Source organism: Saccopteryx bilineata, chromosome 2, assembly GCF_036850765.1.
Source record: "Saccopteryx bilineata isolate mSacBil1 chromosome 2, mSacBil1_pri_phased_curated, whole genome shotgun sequence".
NCBI classification, from domain to species: domain Eukaryota; kingdom Metazoa; phylum Chordata; class Mammalia; order Chiroptera; family Emballonuridae; genus Saccopteryx; species Saccopteryx bilineata.
In genome coordinates this window covers 374,409,183-374,429,455 of record NC_089491.1, presented here as the reverse complement: position 1 = coordinate 374,429,455, position 20,273 = coordinate 374,409,183, and the positions used below count along the sequence as shown (strand labels likewise).

General features: G+C 46.7%; 1 protein-coding gene and 2 long non-coding RNA genes across 3 annotated transcripts in view; all 3 read right to left on the bottom strand.

Annotated features, from left to right (window-relative positions):
• TOP2A (DNA topoisomerase II alpha) overlaps window positions 1–5,872 on the bottom strand; it is a 32,378-nt gene extending 26,506 nt beyond the window's left edge. The window contains exons 1-8 of the mRNA XM_066263681.1: window positions 5,722–5,872; window positions 4,164–4,319; window positions 3,853–3,943; window positions 3,504–3,567; window positions 2,409–2,554; window positions 1,319–1,416; window positions 887–1,099; window positions 51–224 (exon numbers count right to left, since the gene is read on the bottom strand). Coding sequence (XP_066119778.1) covers window positions 51–224; window positions 887–1,099; window positions 1,319–1,416; window positions 2,409–2,554; window positions 3,504–3,567; window positions 3,853–3,943; window positions 4,164–4,319; window positions 5,722–5,742 — 963 coding nt within the window. The 5' untranslated portion in view covers window positions 5,743–5,872. The remainder of the gene's footprint in view (window positions 1–50; window positions 225–886; window positions 1,100–1,318; window positions 1,417–2,408; window positions 2,555–3,503; window positions 3,568–3,852; window positions 3,944–4,163; window positions 4,320–5,721) is intronic.
• Window positions 5,873–8,848: 2,976 nt separating this feature from the next.
• On the bottom strand, window positions 8,849–10,183 carry LOC136327010 (uncharacterized). The gene is made up of 3 exons (XR_010729544.1): window positions 9,749–10,183; window positions 9,463–9,602; window positions 8,849–9,018 (listed from the first exon to the last, which is right to left on the bottom strand). It is a non-coding gene; the product is annotated as an uncharacterized lncRNA (long non-coding RNA).
• A 1,023-nt stretch (window positions 10,184–11,206) lies between these two features.
• On the bottom strand, window positions 11,207–19,815 carry LOC136327009 (uncharacterized). Its single transcript, XR_010729543.1, has 4 exons — window positions 18,720–19,815; window positions 18,517–18,623; window positions 15,417–15,509; window positions 11,207–11,308 (listed from the first exon to the last, which is right to left on the bottom strand). It is a non-coding gene; the product is annotated as an uncharacterized lncRNA (long non-coding RNA).
• Between the last annotated feature and the right edge of the window lie 458 nt (window positions 19,816–20,273).

The following is a 20,273-nucleotide window of genomic DNA, read 5'->3' as shown; positions in this document are numbered from 1 at the left end:
GAAAAATACAAAAAACAAAACAAAACAAAACAAAAAAAGAATAAAATTACCTTGGAAGTAGCAATGCTGTTGACAAAGCTGATTTGCTGAAAGCCTTTTTCACTCATTGTTAAACACACTTCCCACCTGTGGTTTACTTGTTCATGGATAACTTTCAATGGATTGCCAGTTTCATCTACCTTATCCTTCAGATACATGTCCACGTAGCTACGGAATCCTTTCACCTGTACAGGAATTAAAATGGTATAAAAAAGTTATAAAAAGTATATTCAATAATAGACTATAAAGGTTTTTCAAAACTAATGAAATGGTTGTTCAATGAGAGGCATAAAAGAATAGCCAATAAAGGGCACAAAAGGATTATTTAGGTGTTTCTTTTTTGGAAAGAAATTTCCTTTTGTAAGTTTAAAATGAGCTGATTATAAGGTGTGGTATACAGTTTTCTTTTCAGGATCATACCCTGAGAAGTGTTAAGAAAACATATAAGAGGCCCTGGCCGGTTGGCTCAGCGGTAGAGCGTCGGCCTGGCGTGTGGGGGACCCGGGTTCGATTCCCGGCCAGGGCACACAGGAGAGGCGCCCATTTGCTTCTCCACCCCCCCCTTCCCCTCCTTCCTCTGTCTCTCTCTTCCCCTCCCGCAGCCAGGGCTCCATTGGAGCGGGGATGGCCCGGGCGCTGGGGATGGCTCCTTGGCCTCTGGTGGGCGTGCCGGGTGGATCCCGGTTGGGCGCATGCGGGAGTCTGTCTGACTGTCTCTCCCCGTTTCCAGCTTCAGAAAAAATAAGAAAAAAGAAAACAAACAAAAAAAAGAAAACATATAAGAGAAAAGAAAATTAATTCTTTCTTTCACAATTATTACAAATTCCCTCTAACAGAAAGTACTTACTGGAAGCTTAGTTCCATTGAGAAAGACTTTGACATCTTTAGTGGATCCAGCAATATCATATGCTCTTCTAAACATTAGTGCAACAATATCTTTGTCTAGGCTTTGCATTTTAAACTTTGACAAATCAGGGTGGAAGGTAATACAGGTATAATCTTCTCCATTAAAGGGCTTGAGTTCCATCTCACCAGCTCTCCCCATGTTATCCATCCATGTCTATGGCAGTAAAGAACAGGAAAGACAAAAAATTCAAGTCATCTTACAAACTAGAACTAAATAACACAGATTATTGTCTTAAAAAATAACCAAATACATGCACATGAATAGTTTTCCATGTTTTAATAGATTATAAATCATGTTAAGTTAACCATTAATGCCATTATAAATTGCTATAGTACAATTTATAATCGAGGTACAAGATACTGCTTTACTTGCCTGTTTGAACATTTTCTTGTATTCTCTACTGGCTGTTTCCACAGTAAATTTGGTACTGAATATGTTACACAGTTTGGCTCCATAGCCATTTCGACCACCTGGGCAAAGAAGTATAGAATACTATTTAATTGTTATCTCATGAACAGCTTTATTTCTTTATCACTGGCAAAGTGATATAATTATAAAGATTTTAAAACTTGGCCCTGGCCTGTTAGCTCAGTTGGTTAGAGTGTCGTCTGGCAACACCAAAGTTGAGGGTTTGATCCCTGGTCAGGGCATATATGGGAAGTGACCAATGAATGCAAAAATAAATGGAACAACAAATTAATGCTTCCTTCCCCTCCATTTCTCTAAAATCAATTGAAAATAATAATAAAAAACATTTAAAACTTTATACCACATATGTTCGAGAGATATATTAAAAAAAAATTTTTTTTGCCCTGGCGGGTTGGCTCAGTGGTAGAGCATCGGCCTGGCGTGCAGAAGTCCCAGGTTCAATTTCCTGGCCAGGGCACACAGGAGAAGCGTCCATCTGCTTCTCCACCCATCCCCCTCTCCTTCTCTGTCTCTTTCTTCCCCTCCTGCAGCTGAGGCTCCATTGGAGCAAAGATGGCCCGGGCACTGGGGATGGCTCCTTGGCCTCTGCCCCAGGCGCTAGAGTGGCTCTGGTCGCAACAGAGCGACGCCAAGGAGGGGCAGAGCGTCACCCCCTGGTGGGCATGCCGGGTGGATCCTGGTCGGGCGCATGCGGGAGTCTGTCTGACTGTCTCTCCCCATTTCCAGCTTCAGAAAAATACAACAACAAAAAAAAAGAAAAAAAGAAAATTTTTTTTTTTTAAATTTCCCATTGCTTTAAGATAGAGAAGAGTGAAGAAAAGAAAATGAGAAGCATCAACCTGTTGTTCCACTTAGTTGTGTACTCATTGATTTACTTCTTGTACCTGCCCTGACCAGGGATCAAATCTGTGACCTTGGAGTGCTGGGATGATGCTTTTGCCACTGAGCCACCTGACCAGGGCTGTGGGTTTGTGTGTCGTCCCCCCCCCCCCCCCCGGCAACAATATGTTCTTTATTTTCCTCAATACACTACCTGTCACTTTCTTTTCATCGTCATCATAGTTACTAGAAGTTAGGAGCTGTCCAAAGATGAGAGCTGGGACATACATCTTCTCGACTTTGTGCTCAACAACAGGAATACCTTTACCATTATTCCATATACTAATTAAATTGTTCTCCCTAAGAAAAGAAGATTGAAATTTCACTGTTAAACTAGTGCTTAAATATGTTTTATATTTAAAACATTATTTCTAAAATATGTAAATCCACAGTCTTAATTTCTTTATGGCTCTTTTTCATATATTTCTTGAGAAATTCAGCATGAACTACCTTTCCCTGCCATGCTTAGTTCCTGATACTCCTGAAATAGGAGCCAAGAGGAAAAAAAAATTAAACCTGTTCCACCACCTGGGCAGACATTGATAATGTAGGGGGAAAAAAATACAAAAATTAAAAAATGTTTAGGATAAACAAAGGGAAATCACTTATGCCCAGTGGAAAGATAAGAACAAAATTTGGAAAGAGTATTATTATACTGCTTTTTAGAGGATCATCTGTATTGTTCTAGCTTTCTCACCCAACAAAATTCATTGCAAAACAAATATAAAAGGGAAAAACTCATTATCATAAACTGTAAACTTCCTTGCTTGCCAATGAAATGCTAAAAATTTATTTGGACTTTGATTAGGCTAATAAAAAGGTGAAAAAAACATCCTGACCACCTACAATGGGACACCCAAGCATTTATAAACAGAAATATTAGATGTCTATCACCACCTGCTGGTTTACTATTTAAACAGCATTTGAAAAAGAAAAAGCTCAAAAGCTCTGGACTCCAGAATACTTCAAGCAATTACTGGAGATGCTTATTGAAATATTTAGGGATGAAGTGTCATAATGTCTGTAATTTATTTTAAAATGCTTCAGAAAAAATATAGATGAAACAAATATTGAAAAGTGTTGATTACTGCTGGAGCCTGGTGGTAGGTATCACAGATTGTTCATTTTACCATTCTGCCTGTTTTTGCAGACCTTCATCGAAAAAAGCCAACTTTTCTATAAAACCAAGAAAATGCAATGAACAGTATCAATGACTATTTCAAACCAAAAGACTAAGCAAGAGACTTACGGGTCAATTGTGACTCTAATACAAGACATTTTTGGGTCCCTTTGTTTGTTGTCTGCAGCATTCACTGAAAGAAAACAAAACACACATTGTAAAAAATGAAGTATTTAAAAAAAATCTTTAACTATACAATATAGAAAGAAAAAGTCTCAGACACAGGATAGCATCAACAAGGTGTTCTTTCAGCAATTTTTATTCATAGTATTATTTCTAGGAAAGAATTCAATTGCATTGCCTCATCTCTGTCAACAATTGTTTGAAATGATAGCTCTGGTTAAAGAGGGTTTGCTAGGAATTATAATTCTTATAAAAAATTTGACCAATGGATCTTTATACGAAAGAATTTACTCACCTAGAATCTCATCAAAGATTTTGTACAAACCAGGAACAAAAGTGACTTCCCTATAGTTAATGCCAATATCTTCATCGTAAACCCACATTTGCTAGAAATAAGGCAAAGAGATAGTTATTTTTACCCTATATTTATTCTGTTTTATCATCATGATTACTGTAAAAGTCTTCTGCATTAAATACTAATATACATATATAAATAGCTTAGGCTAGTCCTAGTGACACTCAAAGTACATGAAGTACAGAAAATTAACCAGGAAAAGTGCACATTTTAACTACTTAGTAATTGCATTTAACTAGCTTGGTTTTTACCTGGGTCACTAATTCCACCGAGCCAATGTAGGTGTCTGGACGGAGCAAAATATGTTCCAACTGCGTCTTCTTTTGATAGATTCTTTCAATCGACAGTCTCTTCTTAGCATCTTCATTTTTCTTTGTTTTGTTGATTTGCATATTTTCATTTACAGGCTGGCAATTTAAAATTTTTTGAGGAAAAGTTTAATCTTAGGTTTATCAGAAGCTATAAGCAAAAAACATCTACCATAATGAGATCCTTAAACCCGCCATAACAAAACCACAATCTTCCAAGTCGGCATTGGTGGGGTTTACATCTTTTTTTTTGTACAAACACGGCTGTTTAAGTTAATCGCAGCCAGCCCTGGCCGGTTGGCTCAGTGGTAGAGCATCGGCCTGGCGTGCAAGGGGTCCCAGGTTCGATTCCCAGCCAAGGCACACAGGAGAGGCGCCCATTTGCTTCTCCACCCCTCCCCCTCTCCTTCCTCTCTGTCTCTCTCTTCCCCTCCCGCAGCCAAGGCTCCATTGGAGCAAAGATGGCCCGGGCGCTGGGGATGGCTCCTTGGCCTCTGCCCTAGGCGCTAGAGTGGCTCTGGTCGCCACGGAGCGACGCCCCGGAAGGGCAGAGCATCGCCCCCTGGTGGGCGTGCCGGGTGGATCCCCGTCGGGTGCATGCGGGAGTCTGTCTGTCTCTCCCCGTTTCCAGCTTCGGAAAAATACAAAAAAAAAAGAAAAAAAAAGAAAAGAAAAGAAAAAAAAGTTAACCACAGCCGGGTTCCTAGGTGTCCGTTTCAGTAGACAGAATCCGTGAATCTGACATGGAAATGGTTTCCACGTTTTCAATAAATTACACCCACTCCTTTCATCTGCTCCACAAATACTGAGGGCCTACTACGTGCCCGGACCGCCCCGGACGCTGGTGCAGCCGCAGCCGTTTGGGAGGCTAGCCACCGGCCACGTTATAACCTGTGGCCACAGGAAGGACATATTCCGAGCAACTCGGGCCTGCCGGCTCCTCCACGGGAACACTGCACTGCTCTGCACCCTTCTGGGTCAGGGTCTTTCGATCCCGTTTTCGGTCGGAGAGCAAAGCAGCAGCAGTCCTGTTTTTAAAGCCACAAGCTTTGCCCCCTGGCCGGGTCGCTCCGTTGGTGAGCGCACCCGCCTGACCCGCCGGGATCCCGGGTCATCGACCAGTGAACGCACAGATGGGAGGAACAACAAATCACTGTTTGGTTTCTCTCTCTCTCTCTCTCAATAAATAAATAAGTCACGAGCGGGCCAGTATAACACAGATATACTCTAGGACCGATCGCGTCCCTTTTCCCAGAAACAGTAAAACCTAGAAGCCGCTTTAGCGGCTAACACTGCAATATCCGCACCATAAAGGGTTTCATTCACCCTCTTCTCGATCACGCGGAGCCCAGGAGACCCGCGTTCACACGGAATACAGATTCCCAGCCCGCCGCGGGTGAGACCACAGCCCAGGAGCCTCAACCCTCACCCGTCACCGGCAGCTAGGGAGATACCGGGTCGCGCTCCGGGCTCCACAGCCCGCCTTTCCCACGAGCTGTACCTGCAGTGGTGACACCTCCATGGTGACGGTCGTGAAAGAGCTCGAGGACCTGGCAAGCTACTAAAACCGGCCGGACACACGAGACCACCACAGAGCAGGCCGCCGCTCCACAGACGCCGCTCGGTGAGGAGCGCGACTCCAGCTCGATTTGAAATTTTCTCTAGCCCGCCAAACCAGATAAGCCAATCTCTGACCCGCTCTCACCAGTTCCGTCCTGAAGAACCAATCGTAGCTGGTGTTTCATATCTACCAATGAAGGGCTGAGTTGGCCGGGGCCTGTTCGAATGAACCAATAGAAAATGGAGGCGGGACTAGAGAGCCTTCCAAAGGCACCGCTGTGAGATGTAGCGAAAACACAGACAGGAAATCTGACCAATGAGGAGGACTCATTTGCTCGCTCCCGTGCAGAAAACCCTGAGGAGTCACGCGGTGGAAGCGGATTTTCTGAGGTGCAGACCAGCGTGAAGAGAAGGAAGGAGAATATTCATTCCTTAGGAGCGGGGCACTTATTGGGTGAAAAGAAGCAACAAATATATATTCATTCCTTAGGAGCGGGGCACTTATTTCAGATCCCTGAAATCTGAAAACTGTCCTCTGTCCTGAGGCTTTTTCGCAAGAGGGCAAAAATCCGAGCTCCATTTTCCTGAGGAAACTTGCCTCATTTTCATGAGGAGGCTGAGTGCAGCTCTTTGGACAGGCAGCCTGGCGGTTTGATTAACCAGCCCAGTTTGCCTCAGCCTCCCCTACAAGCACTTATTTGCAAAAAACCCCAAAAGCGCTACAGTTTTGGTTTTTCTGAAATAGAAGGGTGTAGCGAGGCCACGCGAAATACAGTGTGTCGGTAAAGTCATGGTGCACTTTTGACCGGTCACAGGAAAGCAACAAAAGACGATAGAAATGTGAAATCTGCACCAAATAAAAGGAAAACTCTCCCAGTTTCATACCTATTCAGTGCAGTTCAATGTGGGCTCACGCACAGTTTTTTTAGGGCTCCTTAGCTAGCTATCCCGTATAGCCTCTACAGACTCGTCACTGACTGATGGCCTACCAGAACGGGGTTTCTTCACCAAACTGCCGGTTTCCTTCAACTGCTTATCCCGCCAAGTAATGTTATTCCTATGTGGTGGCGCTTCGTTATAAATGCGCCGATATTCACGTTGCACTTTGGTCAGGGATTCGAATTTAGTGAGCCACAGAACACACTGAACTTTCCTCTGTACCATCCACATCTCGACTGGCATGGCCATGGGCTGCTCCGCTGTATACACGGTGTTATGTCATCATCTGCGCATGCGCACATGCTGCCACATCATCCTACAGAAACTGGGAGGGTTTTCCTTTTTATTTGGAGCAGATTTCACATTTCTATCGTCTTTTGTTGCTTTCCTGTGACCGGTCAAAAGTGCACCATGACTTTAGGGACACACTGTATAGATAGCAGCATTGGGCCGCAACTGGTTGTTCAAAAGGAATAATTTACAGTTATCTCCTCAGAGGCTGAGGATAGCATAGGGGCCATTTGAGGGCTGTTCTTTTTTTAATTTTTGTTATTTTTTTATTTCTCAGACTGCCAGTAGGATGCCGTACTGCTTGCTTGCTTGTGACGTTTGCTGTCCTCTGTGTCAAGTTCCCTGGATGCTGTGTCCAGAACAGCTATTCAGATTTGATAAGGAATGTCAAAGACCAGAGGTTTTTTTTATTATTATTATTGATGTGGAAATGTTTGAGTGGATTTCTTCTTTCCTTGTCAAGCCACAATGCAAAAAGTGCAAAAAGTGCAAAAAAAAAAAAAGGGGGGGGGGAAACAGTTGTTGCCCTTACAAAAGGCTCCAGAGAGCCCTTCTCATTTTAAGATGTTATGATTTTACCTAGATGTTTACATTTCTGTAAATCGTGCTCTAGATTTTAAGCCTATTCAAACACAGTCCTGTTTAACACTTGTGTGTTACTAGTTTAACAAAGAGTGAAAGCCTCAAGAGCAAAAATACTGAGGTTTCCCAGGAAAGAAAGGATTTTGCCTCAGGACTGTAATATAGAAATCCTGCAAGTGTCTCTAGCCTATGGGTCTGCCCTCCAGAGTGCAGGCTTGCCAGCCCCACAACCAGAGCCAATTCCTTTATATATATGTAGAAATTTTTGAGTGCCAATTATGCACTAGACACTATGATAAACACTTCATGTAATGTTCCCCCTAATCTTTATAACAACTCTTTAAACTTGAGACAACTGAGACTTGGAGGTGTTAGCTAATTTCCTCAAGATTGCATATTCCTACTTTTAAGACTCAGATTCAATGTCACCTCCCTTTGAAGTTCTTAACCACTCAGGGCTCCTCTCAGTTTTCTTGGCACGCAGAGCCTTTCTCTCTATTCCATAGCACTGGTCATGGGGTGTTTACCCGCAGGCCTCCCTCTTCAGACCACAAGCTCTTCTGAAAGCATGGGTTTGCCTGCTCCTTCTGGAACCCTCAGCACCTCGTACAATGCCCCCTCTCCATGAGTCCTTCGGTGGGTGGTACTATCAGTGCTAGTGTTGTCCTGCTGGGGCAGCAATCCCAGCGGCAGATCCCCTTGTGCAGGAGTGCATTGACTGGGAGGAAGAGCCCAGCACAGTCAGACCCCACAGTGAAGGGAAAGGTCCACACGTGCCTCTCTGCCTGTGTCCTCCTGGAAGCTGGGGCCCACTGTACCGACAGTTGGCTCCATCTGGGGATTCCGTAGAAGGCTCAGTACCCATTGCTGACATTGGCAGGGCTGCCCTTGGGGACACTGAGGTTATCCCTGAGCATCTGTGCCTTGAACTCAAAGACCCAGTGAGGCAGCTGCAGGCATGAAAACCCAGAGAGGGCAGAAGGGATCAGCTTCAAAGGTCTCAGGAGACATTTCCTGAGTAAGGTTGCATCCCCATGATGTGAAAGGGGGAGGAGGAAAATTCTCCACTAGGGCAAGTGAACCCTGCTCCTAACTGGAAGCGGGTAAAAGAATCAGCATCCCCAGCAATCTCATCCACAAGCCCCTTTTATTCTACCCTTCTCTCAAATGTGCTCTTTCCAGATCACTTCTAAGGATGAGGTGAGGTGGGGGTAAAGAGGGGTGCTCCCCCATCCATGTGCCTCACCTAGCTCGGCAGAAAGGTGGGGACCAGGTAAAGTCTGTTTTCTAGGAGCAGAAACAAGGCAGTCACAGAGTGCCTCTAAAGACACTCTCCCACTTCTCTTACTGCAGCCACCTGGAGGCAGAAGATACGTGTTGCGGGTGATGATGTTGGCCTTCCAGGAGGTCCAGTTCCATCCTGCACCTGGAAAGAGAGGCAGGAGGGGGGGAGGTGAACAAGGGAAGTTGGGGGGTGTATTTGGGGGAGGGGACTCTTGCAGGGAAAGGCAGTGGGGCCAAGTCAGGAGCCTTGATGGGAATAGAATGTGTGCGTTCAGTGCCCATGGCCCTGAGATCACTTCAGGAAATTGAAGATGGTCCAGAGCATGGGGCATTAATTGAGTTATCCACAGAATTGTCAATTGACTATTGGGTTCCAGGTCCTATTAGAGTAATTGAGTATAAATACAGAAACTGCCTCAGGAGGAATCTGGGTTTTTAGTTTGAGACTCCTGTTGCCACCTCTGGTTCAGAGGACCCTCAACTACTCGTCTACCCAAAGAATGCTAACACCCATCATTTGCCCATTCATCCACCCAAATTTAGTTACCACCCACCTCCCACCAACCACACACGGTCCATCCCTCACCTCTGGTCTGACTGCTTCTTTCAAAGGCGAGGCTGGTGTGCTGACCGGCCAGGGATCCCTGGGTCTCCTGGGATCCCCATGAGCACCTTCACACCAGGAAAGCCAGGGCTCAGTTCTAGGCTACTCTTGCCTTGTTCTCCCTGTTGGAGCAGAGTACGCAGTAGAGATACAAGCAGGGACAGGAGGGCTTTCTGTTTAAATCCAACTCTAATCTTCTTTCAGTTCCCCTGCCCCCGCCCCGTTCCCACTGCAACCCCAGAGGGTCCCAGAGTCCCTGAAATCTCACCGGAATAGCGTTTAACTGACATTCAGGGGCCCAGCAGTGCAGGCAGACCCAGTGTGTCAGGAGCAGGGTTGGATTGATTGCTATGGAAGAGAGAAGATTAGAAGTAGGCTGGCTCTTGGATCATTAGGTCCAACCTCCTCATTGTACAGATGGGGAAACAGAGGCCCAGAGAGAGAGGTGTGTAATTGCAGGTGGCTGCAGCAGTGGGACTTCGAGCTGGTCTGGGAGATGGAGTGAGAAAACCAGTTATGTCTCCTACTGTGGTGTGAGGAATGGGGTCACCTGACCTGTCACTTTCTCCCCAGCTCTGAAATTGGCAGAAATCCCAGATAAGGTCCTTGGGAGCTGAGATACTGTGATTTATAATAAGAAACATATTTGGTATTCTTCCACATTTCTGGCACAGCACTCCTAAAATCCTTGGAATTTCCTATGTGGTGAAAACAATGAAGGTGTCTTTTGTTATGTTAATGAGGTGGATTTTGGAAAGCCTCTAGATAATTAAGGATGAGGGGCATTGCCAGGGGAACCAATCAAGAGATTAGAGGATTGGAACTTTGGCTTTATCCACCAACTTCCTGGGAAGGGAGAAGAGCTGAAGATTGTATTCAATCACCAATGGCCAATGACTGAATCAATCACACCTATGTACTGAAGCCCCATAAAAAGGACAGGTCCTTAAAAGGACAGGCTCGCAAGTGCTGGGAGAGAGGTTCACTAGGAAAGAGCATGGAAGCTGCACCCTTTCCCCAGACCCTGCCTTATGCCACTCTTGCATCTGGCCGTTCCTGAGTTACATCCTTTTATAACAAACCAGAAATATAGTAAGTAAAATGTTTCTCCCAGTTCTGTGAGCCCCTCTAGCAAGTTAATTGAACCCAAGGAGGGGGTCGCTAGCACCTCCGCTCTATAGCAGGTCGGCCAGAAGGGGGGACAGTCTTGTAGGACTAAGCCCTTAACCTGTGGGATCTGATGCTAAATCCAGGTAGATAGTGTCAAAATTGAGTTAAATTATAGGACACCCAGCTGGTGTTGGAAAACCAGTATGTCAGAAGTGGTGTCAGAATTGAAGGAAGCATTAGGATGGGTCCCAGAAAGAAAGGAATAGTATGGAGTGGGATGCTGTGTGCTTCTATCTGCAACCATCCATTTCCCTGGTGATCTCAGCTTTTTGGGCTCTAGCCCCTTCCCTTCCTCACTCTACATTTGCTCACTTGTTTGCTGGTGGAGAGAGCCTAGTAGAGCTGCATGCATATCTGTGTGATCTGATAGAGCCTGGGGGAGAGCTCCCACTCCTTAATGAGAATCCCAGTGGGAGCAGGGGAGGGACTGGCATTCCTGGTAGCTAACTGCTCCTCCCAGCTCTGATTTTGGCCTGTGAACGCAGGGTTGATTTGAGGAAGAAGATACCTGAAACTGCAGAGTCACATACTCCATCCAGTCCATCACCTTCAGAGGGCCCTTGGATGTTGCTGGGACAGGTCTGGTGGGTAGATGCAGGTCCTGAGACCTGGTCCAGCTTGTCAGCTACTGCCTCATTTCTTCCTCAAAAAATGAGACCTGTGGTGGCACAGTGGGTAGAGTGTCGACCGGCATGCTGAGATCATTGGTTTGAAACACCGGGCTTGCCCTGTCAAGGCACATATGACAACCAATGAACAACTAAAGTGAAGCAACTATGAGTTGATACTTCTTGCCTCTTCCTCCCCTCCAGTAAAATCAATCAATAAATAAAATGTTTTGTTTTTGTTTTTGTTTTTTTTTAGCCAGGGTTAGGGGACAGGCAGGGACAGACAGAAAGGGAGAGAGATGAGAAGCATCAACTTGTTGCAGCACTTTAGTTGTTAATTGATTGCTTGCTTATACATGCCTTGACTGGGGAGCTTCAGCTGAGCCAGTGACCCCTTGCTCAAGCCAGTGACCATGGGGTCATGTCTATGATCCCATGCTCAAGCCAGCGACCCCTGTGCTTAAACTGGTGAAACTGCACTCAAGCTGGATGAGCCCGTGCTCAAGTGGGTAACCTTAGGGCTTTGAACCTGGGTCCTCAGCATCCCAGGTCAATGCTCTATCCACTGCACCACCACCTGGTCAGGCCAATAAATAAAATCTTAAAAAAAAAAAAAGAATAAGTGAATGAATGAATGTATAGGGAGAATCTGGACTGGGATCTTTAGTTTCATATCTGTGTATAAATCTCTTCCATCTTTCAAGTTCTTTGTTTCATCTCCTCTTCCTTTCCATTTCTCTGTCCTGTTCCATGTTTGTTTCTCCCTTTCCTGTCCTTCCCCTTGCTAAGTGCCTTCTCCCCTTCTCTCTATCCTTCCACCTCAAAGCACCATAGAATTTTAGAGTCAAAAAAGGTCATCGTAACGATGCCACTCATTTGTAACCTGCTTTCCAGGATATATGTCCTTTCACCTATATGGTCTCATTCGATCTTCCTTAATGGACTTACAGAGTGAAGTAGGGACTGGCATCCCATTTTTTATTTTATTTTATTTTTATTTTTTTAATTTTTTTTTTCTTTTTCATTTTTCTGAAGCTGGAAACAGGGAGAGACAGTCAGACAGACTCCCGCATGCGCCTGACCAGGATCCACCCGGCACGCCCACCAGGAGCGACGCTCTGCCCACCAGGGGGCGATGCTCTGCCCATCCTGGGCGTCGCCATGTTGCGACCAGAGCCACTCTAGCGCCTGAGGCAGGGGCCACAGAGCCATCCCCAGCGCCCGGGCCATCTTTGCTCCAATGGAGCCTTGGCTGCGGGAGGGGAAGAGAGAGACAGAGAGGAAAGCGTGGCGGAGGGGTGGAGAAGCAAATGGGCGCTTCTCCTGTGTGCCCTGGCCGGGAATCGAACCCGGGTCCTCCGCACGCTAGGCCGACGCTCTACCGCTGAGCCAACCGGCCAGGGCGGCATCCCATTTTTTAGATGAGGAAACTGAGTTCCATCATGGTAAAGACACAAGCCCACAGAGCATGATTAATCAGGGCAGAACTGGGATTTGAATCCCTAGCTCTGACTGCAAGAGCACTCTGCCCCACAGCCTATGAACCCCAACCTGAAGGTAAAAAGCTCTTCCCATTTGTAGGCTGTCTGGCTTGGGGCAAGCTTCTGCTGCTCTCTCATCATGATTGGGTGGGAGCTGAGGAACAGACAGCACACAGATCTTAAGGATTACTGGCTCCAAGTACCAAGCTTCTGGAAACCACAGGGCTGAGGGGTGAGGATGGGAGGAGGAATCCAGGCTTCAGGAGAGACAAGGATGAGGGCAATGTGGATTAGGGGGTCTAGGTAGTATGAGCCTTGTTTCTGGGCGCACTCAGTCCTGTCTCTTTGCCCTCAAATTCCCCCCAGCCCTCACCAGCCATCTTTAGGACTGTCTATACTTCTTAGGACAAGGACAGCAGCATAAGAGGTCCCTGGCATGAAGAGCCTTGTGGGGCGCTGTGGTTTCTCTCTGAGACCCTCTCTTTGCACATAGAGCTGGGCAGGCAGGGAAGGCACAACAGCCTCTTCATACACAGCCTTGTAGGAGGAAGATGTGCTGTTCGGGTTTGGGCAAAACTCTCCAAGACTGTGATGCTTCCGGGTTGCAGTGGGGGTGCCAGCTGGAGCCCAGGCACAAGATCTGTGTCATCCCACAAGTGGGTTTAAGTTTTTTGATTTTTGAGAGGGAGAGAGAAAGTGATAAACATTGATTTGTTCTCTCACTTATTTATGCATTCATTGGTTGCTCCTCCTGTATAGCGACCAGAGATCAAACCTGCATCCTTGGCATGTCAGGACAAAACTCTAACCAACTGAGCTACGTGACCAGGGTCCACAAATAGGTTTAAATCACAGCTGCTTGTAACCTGAAGCCAGTCTTTTTACTACCTGGAGGCCCATCTAAAAATGTGTTTATAGAGTCACCATGGTGATCAGTAATAATGGCTAACGTGTACTGAGGCTTACTCGGTGCCAGGCACAGTGCTGAGTGCTTTACACATATTGTCTCTGTAGTTTCTTACACAGCCCTATCAGGCAGAGCTGGCATTATTCTTCTTTTACCACTGAGGGCATTTAAGGATAAGAGGAAGGATGTCACTTGGCCAAAATCACAGAACTAGTAAATGGCAAATCCAGAATTCAGTACAGGCATTTTGGCTTCAGGCCCTTAATTTCACTTGGCTGATCATGGCTAATAACTAACACTCACTGGAAACTTAATATGTAGCAGACATCACTGTAAGCATTTTACACAGATTTATTCGTTTAATCATTATGGGCAGCCTATATAATAGTCACTTAAATGAAAGATGAGGACACGCAGGCACAGAGTATGCTAACTTGTCCTAAACTTACTGCCAGGAATCCAATTCAGGCAGGCTGACTTGAGGGCCAGCACTCTTTAAAAAAAATATAAAAGTTTTTCTTAAAAAAATTAAAGTATAACATACACACATAAAAGTGTAAAAATAAGACCTCTTTGTACCCCATAAGACTTCTTTCAGTAATGACTCCCACTCTTTTCCCCAAAAGTAACCTCTTTTCTGACTTCTAAAACCATAAATTAGTTTTGCCTGTTTTTAAAAAATTTATTGATTTTTAGAGAGAGGAAGGGAGACAGAGAGAGAAAGAGAGAAACATTGATTTGTTGTTCCACTTATTCATGCCATCATTGGTTGATTCTTGTATATGCCCTGAGCAGGGATCGAACCCGCAACCTCAGCATGTTGGGATGATGCTCTAGCCAACTGAACTATCTGGCCAGGGCCAGTTTTTGAATTTTATATAAATAGAATCATATAGCAGTAATTGTTAGTTCAACCTGTGATTCATCTATGTTGCTGGATATAGCAATAGTTTATTCAACTATTATATCAATAGATTGATTTATTCTAATATTGACCCTAATGTTTGGCTGAATAATGCTGCTATAAGCACTCTTATACATGTGTTTTGGAATACACACACACACACACACACACACACACGCTCGTGCGTACACACACCCATTTCTATTTGGTGTACAGGAGGTCCTTGGATTACCAGTCTTGACATATGATGTTTTGAGTTTATGACGCTTGCTCCCATAAAAACTTTTAAAAATTGAGATGTATTTCAGCTTACGTTGTTAGTGTTGTACTTATGGACTATGTGGGCTGCAGAAGAATACACAGTAACTAGGCATATGAGTGAGGGAGTTGGTGTCCCTCAGTATGCTTATCTATGCCATTTTGGACTGTTAAAAGTGCAAGTGTTCCATTTGTGTTAGGCTAGGGTGGATTTTGACTTACACCAAAATTCAGATTACATCACTGTCATAGGAATGGAACTGTGTCATAACCTGAGGACTCCCTGTATATCTGGAGATGGAATTATTGGTTGCTTCCAAGTGGTTGTGTAAGTTTGTTTTCTGTATGAGAGTCTCCCTACTCCATATGTTGGTATTGTCAGTGTTTAAAATATTACTAATCTGGTGGCTATGTAGTAGTATCCCATTATGTTTTTCCATATATATTTATTAAGTGAGGTATAACTAGAAGCAAGCACTCTTAACAACCACTTTGTATAGCTTTTCATAGCAATTCTATGTGGTAGATGTGGTTATCACCCCTATTTTGCAGATGAGGAAGTGGAAGGCCATACTCCCTTTCCCTTTCTTCTCTTGAAGTTCACTTACCTTTCCTGGGGATCCCTCCCCATACTTCCCCAGTGGGGCTGGGATGTCTGTTTACCACCAAGCTTGGGAGGCCCCTCAGGCCAGGATGTTCTCCTAGGTAGGGAGAAGAAGAAGGCTGGGGTGAAGAGAATGGATGAAGGATAAAGGCTGGTGTGAAGAACCAGAGATCCAAGCTCTGGGCATGGATGAGGCAGAGAGATCTGGGACTAAACAGAAGGCAAGACTGTGGCTATTTGTGAACTAGTACTGGTGGGGAAGGGGGAGGCATTTAGTCAGGGAATGAGAACCCCTGTGTGTGTGGGTGTTGGAGATTTCTCTGGATCCCAGGCCCTCTTTCTGGAGTTTTCCTGAGTCTGAGGAGTCTGTAGGGTCTCTAATCCTAGAGCTTTGTTGGGCGAGGGGTCCCTCTGGGTTCAGACATCTCTTGGTGGAGTCTCTGTGGGTGCTATACTCTGTTTTCCAGGGCCAGGGGAGTAGGAGGCAGGGCCAAGAGGCACTCCAGGGAGTATAGGCAAAGGACTTGGGGTCTGCTCTGATTCTGGCCTTCTGATCTGTCAGACCAAGGGGCACCTGGCAAGGAAGCACCATGTTCTTTGACTTTACAGGTGTCAGGAGAGGCAGGGCAAGTGATTTTCCCACTGTAACATTTGTCTCTCTCTGCTCAGAGGCCCCTCTGTGCCTCTACTTTTTCAAGTGTCCTCTGCATAGACTGTCCCACCCCTACCTTCCCTGGTAACACAGGCAGCATGGCACAGGGGGCTAAGTCCATAGTGGGCAGTAAACCTCCTCATTTTAAGTTACACTGAGTGAGCCCCATTACTTCTCTGGGTGGCAACAGAGCTTTCACAGGGCCCAGCATCATCCACTTGGCTCATTTCCTGCACAGGCTTTGGGTACTGAGAAACAGATTCTGTAGCAACGGAATAGACTCCGTACCAATCGGCCCGGAAACAGTGCCAGCTCTGGAGGGTTGGGAGCCATGCCAGTATTGGGCCTAGGACCATGCAAAGGACTCCAGAAGATCTAGATTCCTAAACTGCCCGAGCTGGAAGGGCCTTTACAGTTTGCTGAGGTCCCCTCCCCCATTTTACAGATGGTAAAACTGAAGCTGAGGAAGGGAAGTGGCTGCAAAGTTGGCAAGCAGAGCTGGCTGGACTGGAGATATGAAACTGGATCCTGGTCAGCCCAACTGCAGATGGACTCTCCTCTCCCCACCCCTTCCCCTGCCTGGGTGTTCACTTCTTGGGCCAAATGTCCTAAGGGAAGGACTCAGACTCTGTCCTCTGGACCAGACCGCCTCTATGGGTCTCTGTGGACATCTGGTCTTTCTAAGAGTGGGGCCCTGCTGGGCACGGAGGCAGCTGTACTAATGAGCCACTGCTCAGGCCGCACACCTGGGGTGACTGCAGAATGCCATACCTGAGGCCTGGACATCAGCTGACACGGAGGGAGGCTGAGCTCCCTACTCAGTGTGGGCACAGTGGGAAGTCCGGGGAAGCCAGGGAGGGGCTGGGAAGCCAAAGTTATGGGGAGGTCTGGGGCCCAGTCCCATGCCAATGCGACTTCTGCTCTGATCCCCTACAACCAGCTTGCACTCTGTACCATAGTCTTTGTCCTCGGCATTTGTTTAGAATGCTTATGACAGCTGTTTTGGAAGGCAGTGAAACATAAAGGTTAATTGTGCAGATTCTGCCTAGGTTCACATCTCTGTTCTTCCACTTACTTGCCATGTGACCCTGAGTAACTTAGATACTTCTCTGTTTCAGTTTCCTAATCTTTTTATTTTATTTTATTTTATTTTATTTTATTTTTTAAGTGAGAAGAGGGGAGACAGAGAAACAGACTTCCGCATGCGCCCTGACTGGGATCCACCCAGCAACCCTGGGAATCAACCAACGCATCCTTTGCGCCTAAGGCTGACACTGGGATCAACTGAGCTAACCTCAGCGTCCGCACCTTGGGCCAACGTGAGCCACTGGCTGCGAGAAGGGAAGAGAGAGAGAGAGAGAGAGAGAGAGAGAGAGAGAGAGAGAGGGGGAGGAGAGGGAGTGGAAGAGAAGCAGATGGTTGCTTCTCATGTGTGTCCCGACTAGAGATGGAACCTGGGACTTCTGCACGCTGGGCCAAGCCTCTATCCACTGAGTCAACCGGCCAGGACCTCGGTTTCTCAATCTTAAAAGGAGGATAATGCTAGTACTTCATGAGGTTGTTGTGAAGTGCATATGAGTGAAGCCCTTAGAATCATGTCCAGCATATGCAACTTGAACCCAGGTCCTGCAACTCCAGATCTCATGCCCTGTATACAGCCTCCCCCAGACACCAGCAGGCTTAGGCTGACATTAAACAGTTCTCTGGGAAACTGTAGTCCAGTGGGGGAGACATAGGTCCTGATACCTGGGGTTCTCCAGCATGTGAAGAAGTTAGAGTTTGCAGGAGGAAGGAGCAGACACTCAGTGCCTACTGTGTGCTGGGCACTTGGCAGACCACTATTTCTTCCCCTCCTCACCATTCTACCTCTTTTACCGCAAAGTCCCATTTTCCAGGCAAGGACTATAAAGCTCAGAGAGCTTGAATAACTTGTTTCAGGTTCCCTGGAGAGTTCAAAGCAAAGCTGAGATGGGAATCCAGGTCAGCCTGATGCCAATATGGAAGACTATGTAACATTGGCTTAAGGTTCACCTCCTCCATAAAGTCTTTCCATGTTCTGGATGTAGAACTGACCACTTGTGCCTCTGGGTCCCCATTGTCCCCCATATAAATACCCCTCAGGGCACCTGCACACTTCTTATTTTATTTCTATGGCTGTCTTCCCTCACTAGGCAGTGAGCTCCTTGAGGGCAGAGAGTGATCTGGCCATCGCTGTATCCCCTGTATGTCACACAAAGCCTGTGCACAATGGGTGTTCCGTTAAATGTGTGTTGCTTGAATGGTGGGAGGTGATTGGAAGACCTCTTTATGTCCATTTTCCTGCTGCCTTGGAATTATCCCAGACAGTGGTGATGGTGCTGGGGGCACCAGAGGACAAACTGAAGGGTGGTGCTGGGGTAGAGATTTGAACATCTGTCTCGTCTAGAAACCTTTCCAGGTTTCCCACGCTCACCTACACTCATGCTTCATCCCCAGGCATTTCTCTTGGCTCCATTCCAGTCTCTCTGGCACTCCTTCCTCCATGTTCAGCAGCTTTGTCCCTCCTAGCACCTTTGCTGTCTAGGAGACAAGTCTGGCATTGGTAAAACAGAACCATCCTTTCTGGTCCCATTTTATACTCACAAGAGCTTAAGAGGTTAAGTGGAGATGGCCTACCTTCATTTTACAGTTAGGGACATTCAAGCTCCAAGGGATGGTGCCCAGGTCCACACAGTAAGTTGATGGCAGAACTGGGTCCAGTATGATAAGGGAAGGGGGAAGAGGGCTTGCGGCAATTTCTGAAGCAGAAACAGGCAGGGCTTCCCCCTGGGCCTTGAGGAACCCAGCTCTGGGACAGAAGAGACCTCAGCTGGTCTGTGAGATGGCATGGAGAGAAATCCTAGAATCTTTTTTTTTATATTACAGTTGAGAATCCTAGTCTCTTCCCTGGCTGGAACTCTCCAGCCCTTCTGCAGTCTTGATGGTTGCCAGTAGGGGCCGTCAGTTTGCAACTTTTCGTTTTGTCCCAACAGGTCCAGCTTCTAGTCTAGTCCCTCTTTTCCTTCTAGCACCTGGACAGTATGCACATGCAGAAAGCAGGAGAGGGCCCAATCTCTGTGAGACGGAAAGACCCCTGCCCTTTGAGACCAAAAGACTCCTGCGCCGGAAGACAGAGAAATAGGGTCTCTGATCTGCACTTCAGCTTGGCTGCCCTGCAGCTTTCTAGATAAAGCCAAAAATAAAATCCACAGTAGGTCACTGATTATGCCTGGACAGGCGCCTTACCCTGAAGCCAGCACAGTGGGGGAGGATGGGTGAGTACTAGAGGGCCTGAGAGACAATCTAGGAGATGGATCCCTACTCCAAATGTCACCCTACCGGCCCTCCCAATCAGCAGGATTGAAGGAAGGGTGGGAGGGAGATCCAGGCACTACCAATAGGATCTCATGGAGGGCCTACCCAACCCCAAAGAGCAACACTGGGTAAATTAGAAAAAAGGCATACCTTCCTCCAAACCCGTGACTACCATCTGCTGGAAAAATGTCACACTGCTATACAAATCTACAATGACTACAAGAGAAATGGTTGCCCCATGGAGTTGTGTAATGAACAATTTGCACACTGAGAGTGGCAATCTCCCCAACCAATATCCCTCCCACCCCAGGTGTTGGTTTGGCCAGTAAAAGCAAATATCCAGGAAAGAGGAAGAGGCTGGGCACCTCCCTCACCAGGAGTTTAGTGATTCCAAACCGCGGAAGGCAGAGTGGCCCAGGACCCACCTGAACCCTGGGGAGACTGGGGGTGGAAGAAGTTTGGAAAGGGCAAGTGTGAAGAGAACCCACTAACATCATAGGGCCACGAGGCCCTTTAACGCCCCTCACTTGGTGCCTGTACCTCTTCTCCCTCACCTAACTGGTTGTGACTGGAAGCACTAGGGTAGGGTGGAAAGGACTGGCCAGGGAAACTGAATCCGCGGAGCCAGAAGTCCGGATTCAGAGGGTGCACTCTCGGTGGAGGCTGGGGGTGCCTTTGTGGGTCGGTGATGATGAATCCGCCACGGTCCGGGAAGGGGGCCAAGGAGTAGCCTCTTCGCTTCCCCATCTCCCTTCTCTCCCCTCCCGGGCTCTAGTTTAGAAGCGCTTTCGGCGCCTATCAGGGTTTCCAAACTACGCCGCTTCCTTCTTGGGCAGAAAAGGACTTTCAGATGTTGTAGCCGCCGCCGCGGCGGCG